The sequence below is a fragment of the Anneissia japonica genome, unplaced genomic scaffold (assembly GCF_011630105.1).
Source record: "Anneissia japonica isolate Jap-2015-1 unplaced genomic scaffold, ASM1163010v1 scaffold5494_len192822_cov183, whole genome shotgun sequence".
NCBI classification, from domain to species: Eukaryota; Metazoa; Echinodermata; class Crinoidea; order Comatulida; family Comatulidae; genus Anneissia; species Anneissia japonica.
In genome coordinates this window covers 172929-181672 of record NW_022717237.1, presented here as the reverse complement: position 1 = coordinate 181672, position 8744 = coordinate 172929, and the positions used below count along the sequence as shown (strand labels likewise).

At 34.1% G+C, this 8744-nt stretch overlaps 1 protein-coding gene across 1 annotated transcript in view; it reads left to right on the top strand.

Moving 5' to 3' along the window:
* LOC117110163 (hyalin-like) overlaps nt 1-8094 on the top strand; it is a 13217-nt gene extending 5123 nt beyond the window's left edge. Inside the window, exons 4-5 of the mRNA XM_033252777.1 lie at nt 3653-3898; nt 7706-8094. Of these exons, the coding sequence (XP_033108668.1) occupies nt 3653-3898; nt 7706-8094 (635 nt within the window). The remainder of the gene's footprint in view (nt 1-3652; nt 3899-7705) is intronic.
* Nucleotides 8095-8744: the final 650 nt, after the last annotated feature.

Here is an 8744-nt window from a genome sequence, read left to right as displayed (position 1 = left end):
GGGTGAGAATGCTCAACTGGTTGGGAGCAAAATTAAACATAAAAAGAAGTCGACATCACAGAACAGGAAATAGACGTAAATTCTACAAGCAAAATAAAATCACTGCTATTCAACAATGAAACACCATGGTGCGAACGAAACTCAAGCTCGCAATTTGATGTAACATTGGAAGTTATGATGGTGCCGAGACGTGTGATGTAATAGGTCTATTCATTCTAACCGATCTAAAACTCAAATATGGATCATTGGATTATATCGAGATGATGGCCTGGTGGCTTTCAATGAAACACCCAAACGAATTGAGCAAATAAAGAAGGATATATGCAAAACATTTGGTAAGCACAAACTAAAAATCACTATTGAAGCCAACTGAAAAGTAATAGACTACATAGATATCACACTTAATCTCAACAAGGAAATATTTAAGCCATATGAAACCCCAACAACACACCACTCTATGTGCACAGCCAGAGCAACCACCAACCTTCAATAATACGCAATATACCAGAGGCGATTAATGAACGAATTTCTAATATATCATCAAATGAAGAAGCTGTACCACCATACCAAGAAGCACTCAGAGCGGATATGACCACAAGCTTAAATTTGAACCAACCCGCAAAGGAAACCAAAACAAACAAAATCGACAACGTAAAATCATCTGGTTCAGCCCACCATATAGCGACAATGTTTCAACCAACATAGGCCATATAAATTTCTATATCTATCATTGATTCATCATATCCGCCAAACCATCCACTCAGAAAAATATTTAACCGGAACTCTGTTGAATTAAACTGTTGTATGCCCAATATAAAACAGATAATTTCAAGCCACAACAAGACGCTGCTACAAAAAGAAACAGAATCGACCACACAAACTAATTGTAATTGCAGGAGAAACTTAAGGTGCCCATTAGATGGAAACTGCTTAACCAAAGGAGTTATATACTAAGCGACAGTTACTATACGACAACCAAACCAAAGAACAGAGCACACATTTAAAACCAGATGTAACGGACACAACAGCAACTTCAGGAACAAGTCCCAAAAAATGCCACAACCCTCAGCCAATATATTTGGACCCTTATAGATAACTCTATCCTATACTCGCTAAAATGAAAAATCCTAGCAAAATGCAAGCCGTACTCTCCAGCCCCAAAAAAGGTGTAATCTATACCTAATTGAAAAGTATTTTATCATTTGTAAACCCAAATTAGGCACAGTAATTAACAGAAATGAATCGGTAACTTCATGTAGACACAGAAAAAAGCATCTATTGTTTAACAACTAAGCAATATTAACACCTCAGCTAAACAATAGTAGGACTGCAAGGAACCATAGCAATGTATATTCACCTCATCTCTTAGCTTACATTAAATTTGTAGTACTAAATACATATGGAATTCTTCTAAGTTTGTCTACTTTTTTTGTGTTAAAGGTTATTGTCCAAGATACATAATTAACAAAGTAAGTAAATATATTGCAGTATTATAATCTAATTGCTGTCTCTTATACACATCTAGATGTGTATAAGAGACAGTATATATATAATTCAAGTTCTCTGTTCTCTGAGTTTAAATCAAGATACAATTGCTTAGTTAATATAAAACATATAATATAATGTTAACAATAATGTAGGCTAGGTTAGACCTAATCAATTATTGATACAATAATGTCATCTATCGATGAAATGTTGGAGAGTTTTTACATAGTGAATTTGTTTGCTTTTTGACAATCCGCCAGAATAGTGCTAGGTTTGTGTTATTTGTTACAATCTGGAAAATAAATAAATGAAAATGAAATGAAAACATCCATTTTGATTAATTAAATGGCAGCTTTTGACTGGCAGTGTCGACAGAAAACTGCAGTTTCTTTGGCACCTGCGCCAGTGCCAATAGAAATGGGAGCTTTTTTTTTTACACTGTGGCAATGCCAAATAGAAAATAACAGCTTTTCTTTGCACTGTAGCAGTGCCGATAGAAATTTTCTGCTTTTTTGCACTGCGGCAATGTTGATAGAAAACAGTAGCTTTTTCGCACTGCAGCAGTGCCAATAGCAAACAGCAGCTTTTTTTTTGCACTGCGTCAGTGCCGATAACCTCAGCCATATTTTTTCCTGCTTAGATTGTCGTGGTCCAATAAAGAAAGTATTAAATTTTGGTGATGATCCGGAGTAGTTTGTGGATATGAGGATCATTCAAATGAAATCGTCCCTGACCAAATATTTCAGAAACTGATCAACTGATCTGAATAAAATGTTTCAGAAAAGTTTAACCAATTTACAAGGAAGAAATTATTCAATGTTGGTCACAATCCGAATTTGGATGTAGATGTCAGGGTCACTTTAAATGCTAACATGCCAGACCTAAATATCTCAAAAACTGACCAATGGACCAAAATAAAACTTAAACGAATGGCTCATCATGGTCCAGTAATTATACAATTTTGGAGATAATCCAGAGTATGGTGTGGACATGAGGACCATTTAATGATAGACATCCTAGACCAGATATCTCAAAAGTTGATCAACTGATGTGAATGAAACTGTCTGGAAACTTTAACCTTGTTACAAGGAAAGAATTATTAAATCTTAGTAACGATCTTAATTCGGGTTTTAATTTTACAGTCATTTAAATTGCTAAGGTCCCAGACCTAAGTTTGTCTAAAAAGTTATCAGTGGATCTAAATGAAACTTTCCAGAATAGTTTTTCATCGTCAAATGAAGAAATTTTTAAATTATAGTGACAACATGAGGACCATTTAAAGAATTTTATTGAATTTTTTTGATAGTCCTCATGTCTCCAATAGGATTACTCTTCAATTAGGTTTTCTTTCCTATAAAGCTGCTACAGGTAAAGTGCCTGATTGTCTTATAATGAGCAAAATTGTAATCCTTATCCCCACTTTCAATATTTTAAAAATGGATTTTATTACAAGGCACGTTCTTTCTTAATTCATTATCTTTACTTGATCTTACTGTTTTCAGTCTAAACTTAATATGTATCCTTTTTAAATGAAATTAGCAATTTATTGCATTTTAATAGTTTTATCTAGTTATATTTTTTAATTGGTATTCGTTTATTTCTAAGTTCAATGTGTTGTAAATCAATTTTACTTTTTTTAATTGTTAGTCACTGTTTTTTAATTCAATGAATTGCTCTTGCAATTTTGGGGTTTTAACTTTAGAATTAAATTGTTTTTTCTTGCAATTTTAATGATTTTAACATTGGAATATTTTATATTTTCTGAATGTTATTCATTGTAGTTAGGATTTTCTGTCTGTATTTTAAATTGTTTTAAAAGAGGGCCCTTTCAAGTCAGCATTGCTGTTAGAGCTACCCTCTCAAAATATTTTAAAATAAAATAAATACTAAATCCTTTACTTAGAATTACAAAAGTAATTTACAAAATCAGTGTAAACTTCATATGAATGTACAGTCATATCGATGTGAGTTTGTGTCAGGTATCCTATAATGTAGAGTTAAATAAAGTAAAAAAGCAATATCAATTGATAACAGGAGTTTTTCAGAGTTTAATTGAAAAAAAAAACTAATATAACATTGTGTAAAGTAAAAGAAAACTTTAAATGTAAGTTTGTTTTAAGGTAACAGAAGAAGATAATGACAAAAATTATGACACTTCTTTCAATAGATATGGAACCTCCAGTTTTATATAATTGTCCAAATGACACAGTTATTGGAACAGATACGGGCCTTGCAACTCGTAATTACAGTTGGACAGCACCAACAGCTGACGATAATGCCGATGATAATCCATGGATATCCTCAAACATCTATTCACCTCACGTGTTTGAAATTGGTGTGCACAACATCACATTTAATGCTACTGATGACTCTGCCAATGTTGCAACTTGTAGCTTTACTGTAGATGTCAGAGGTATGACAAAATTTCACCAATTTCATACTTAACCAATTTATAAAAAGTTTTTTTTTTATTTCCTTTGCATCCAACAGCAAGTACACTCACCACTTACAGGATGAGAATGATGCTTTATAAACTAAGTGTCTTTATGAGGCTTAAGGCCTGTTTATACTTCCTAGTGTAACAACTTCTCTTTTTCTTATATTTTCTATATGAACAATTGCTTTTTAGGTTTTTATCGTTATTGTTATCGTTGCAAGTATAAACAGGCCATTAAGGAGTGGAGTTGCTTTTAATTGTGAGAAAAAGCCCTGAGACCTTGGGACCAAAATGCAAGAATCCACTGAGCTATTCAACTCCGCTGTTTGTTAAAATTATATTTGATGTTAAGCAATAGAAGTATATTGAATGACATATTCACATCAAAATACTATTGATTGTTCCATATGAAAACAAACTGTAATGTGTGTTTCCGACCAACACTACTGAACTATCAACAAGTTGAACTCTGCAATTAGGCTTTAGCTGGATGTAATACAAGATTCTAAATTCTGTGTGATTATATTATGTGATAATATTGAGTTGAATGACTTGTTGATTAAGATGCTTGCCTTCCAATCTCAGGGTTCTGCGTTCAATTCTTGTCATGTGGTATCAAGATTTTTTCATGACTGGAACTCCGCTGGCCCAACCTAATCAATTACTTAATAATAATAATAATTCTGGATTCATGCTGTTACTATCCCATTTACCAGCAAACCCTTTAAAAGGGCATTCAGGCAGGTTGGTGAACCAGGTTTTGCCAGAATCTTATCTCAATAATCAATTAAACATCAAAGAAGAATACCTCTACTTAAGAGTCATTATCACAGCAGGCATTGCTGTTTCTCAATAAATTACCATTATAGTATTTAAAAACCAGGCTGGAAAATTTTAAAAACCTGTTCAAAAAAATTTGGCATTTTTATTTCCTTAGCTATATTTTCAGATAAAAATCATAATAGTTATGCTTTTGAATTTTAAAAATCAATGACTTATGTTAGAAGTTACAACATGGTTTTTGATTTAATTGTGCTAGTCTTCTTATGAACTATTCACAACTAATGAGCTGCACTGTTAATCTTGTTACAAAATTCCCTGAAGCAGTAATTAATATAGATAAGAAGAGATCAGCAAAACCTGGTTCAAAAATTGAAAATTTGGTAAATGGTGAAGTTTCCTCATGTATATAGCGCCTCCCGTTGACACAACCTCGAAGCGCTTGAACATTATTACCCCCGGATCACTGGATCAAGCACATATGGAACACACACTCAAGCCCCATAGGGGAATTCCTTAGAGGGTCTTATGTGTATGTTTGTCTTGAAGGGATTTTGTCACTTACTAAAGTTAGGTTTGCTGTTTGGTATGTCATGCCTAAAACATATAATAGAACTATAAAAAATAAATATATAAAGGTTGTATAGGAATACACAAAATGAGTATTTGATACTCGAAACCTGTTTGTTGGCACAAATAATAAAATTATATTAATGCTTTTTGTCACCAAAGTTAAAGGAATATAATAATTTGAGACTTTATACTATTTGACTTGAAGTGTGCTAAAAGTGATATGAAAATGTCATGTAGTTAATGTAGTATAGACCCTTTGCAATGTTTACATTGGCCCTAACTGAAACGCTGGCGGCGTACTACTTGGTAGGCAAAAGAAATACACAAAGATAGGCCAATTCCATGTAAAATGAGAAAGCTGGTTATATTTCTTTTTGTTGTGCCGAAAATACAAAAGCTACAGGGATAAAACTCACGTATGGTATAGTCAAATATAGGAATCTACAAAAAAATAAAATCTAAGAAAATTATGTTTTTTTTTTTTAATACTAAATTTTAAAGTCATATTCGTATTACAGAAACATTTGGTGAACATTATAGTTGTCTAAAAGTAATATTAAAACAGTTCAATGGATTGCGTATTATCCTGAAAAATGCGTTTTTCTTTTGTTCCAACTCATAGACGAATTTCTGTACTTTTTGTTGTCAGTGTTCATCGGGCCACGGGTAAACTGCAGTAGCGTTTCGTAGAAAGCTTTTTCGCGTTCTTGGCTTAGGAGCGCCCGCACATGGGAAGATCCAAAGAGATAAGACTTTACTTGGAGAGTAATTATTCCATTTATTCAAAAAAATGCAAAATGGTCCTCAAGGCTACCGTAGCCTCAATGAATGTGCAAACAGAAAATTCATAGGCCAATTCGAGGCCTTTCATACCGACGAAGGCAATGTTGTACTTCAAAACATTCCAAAGATAAGACGAAAATGACTTTGAAAATTAAATAAAAATAGAAAAAACATAATTTCTCAGATTTTTTTTTTTTCAATTAATAATATATTTAACTATGTCATAAGTAAATTTCACCTGTGTAGCTTTTGTATTTCTGGCACAACAAAAAGATTTTTGTGGAATTGGCCTATCTTAGTGTATTAAGTTGTGCACCAGCAGCGTTTCAGTTAGGTCGTGTTTATATTACACACTTGCTAGAAACACGGATCTGCCGTTACGTAACGTATTTCATTGCCCGCGGCCGATCCGTGTTAGGTTTACGTTCATACATGTAATCTGAACACGGATTAGACAGGAAGTGAAGTAGCTCGCGAAAAGCCTTGTGGGACGGAAGGTCGAAGTCAGCATGACATTTGTTTACAAAGTTTAATAATTTCGTCCTAACCAAGCCAAGTAACAAGAAGAAATGAGTTGGTACAGGGCAAAACATTGTATTGGATAGAAAAAAAAATCCATGGGAGGTAAAAAAACTATAGTTAGCACCCCGCGTCTCACGATAAATAGGCGGCTAATGGGGCAGATCAGAAGATTCTTGGCGCTAAAAAGATGTATTATTGTTTGTTCTAAGGATTAATTAAAAGATTAGTGTTTATAAAACAAAAGCACTGAAGCGGCCCTGTTGGTCAGAATCAAATGAAGAAGTGAAGGTAGGCCTAGTATAGGGTATACTGTAGGTAGACTGGCAGCACTCCGGCGCGTATCATGATGATTTCGGCGGATAAGAAAGCCTCGGAAAAGACTCTTTTCGTGAAAGGTATATATTATGCCTTCTCAGCAGTAAATTAAGATATAAAATTATTGCTTAATAACGGCCTTATGAACAATAATTATTTTCTTATATCATTCTGGTTGTAGGCCTATTATAAGCCCATCCCATCTTGTTAGCGCCTGTCAACAGCAAGAAAGCTATTGAATTACCACCCACTGTTTCAAGAGAGGTCAAACTTATGCCTGGAGGCTACAAGTTGGTACTTCCAACACGGCAAGTTTGGCGAGTTCGTCAAGTAGCCTTTTGTCCAGATGGTATTGTAATTACTCGTAATCCAGACCGTTTATACTACACACATCAGAGAAGCCGTGTTCGTCAATCCGTGTTCAGAGTGTAACATAAACGGGCCCTTAGACTTGCCACAAGTCTCTGATTATTGATTTTCCTATTATTAGCTAATTTTAGTGCCACCAGCATTGGTATATATTGAGAAACTTTTTATGCGAATTAGATAAAAAATATATATACTATGAAACGCTAGCAAATAAGTTATAAGAAATGTCATTGGTGCCAAAATCGATTTTTTTTTTTCCAGCTTTTTCACTGATTAAGACAAAGTTTAGAGACTGTAACCCAGTCTACATTTCAGTCAGGGCAAATGTAAACATTGCAAGGGGTCTATGTTTGACTTTATTAAAAAACAGTAATTGTAATGTGATGAAAAAATGTTATATCTGATTCTTTGTTAACAATTTTTTTCAATTTATTTATCCAGATATGGAGCCCCCATCATTTAATGGTACATGCCCTTCCAGTCCATTGGAGGTACCAACAGATATTGGTGAAATGTTTGCAACTGTGATGTGGAATATACCAACAGCAATTGATAATGTGAATGTGACTATGATTACTAACAGCAGTTATCCTGGTCTTCAAGTGTATTTCAATTTGAGCTCTTTGTATGATCTGAATGTAACATACATTGCGTTTGATGAAGCTGTAAATGAAGAATTGTGCAACTTTTTAGTGAAAGTCATTGGTAAGAAGGCTTATTACTGGGAACTCCATATCTATCTACATATAAATGCACAATGTACAGTAGAATTTTATAAGGGTAAAAAAACCCAACATTTTTTAAGACTACTTTTGTCACAAATAACATAGCACAGTCTTGTCCTCTGCACATATGCATTGGCATAAGGTCTTTATGGTGTTCAGGGATTTTGGGTAAAACATCATCAAGAGGTCATTTTTTAGTTCCTTTGTGACCTTAAGTTCACAAAGGAACTAATGGGGAAATTCGAACATGAAATGTATGTGTGTGTGTGTGTGTGTGTGTGAGCAGCAGGTTTGTAAACAAATAGGCTCCTAAACGGTGCCTCACGGTGGGTATAATGTTTTCCTCATAGTAACTGGTGGACATGTAGTTGTGCAAGAATTGTTTGTTTTTTATGTTAGATGAGAAATGTAGGACATACGCGATAAAACATATACCCCCTACCACCATTTTTGAGTCGTTTTTAGGAGAAAATTTTGATATGCGCATGCGTCGGAAAAACTTTGCCGACATTTTGTTTTTCATCGCGAGAGGGTAAGCGAGCTCCATAATGCATACCTTGTTGGTGTAGTTGACCAATTGTTTACGGGATTAGGCCTCTGTCGTGTTAATGTAGCAGGTGCATGCGTTATTAAAAAGGAAAAAAGTGATCTAACCAAACACGGTCTTTACATAATGGTATTGGATCGAACGTGTTTAATATTTTGCGGAAATTTTGTTTTCTATCGCGAGAGTATACAGTTTACACTAGAGAAGT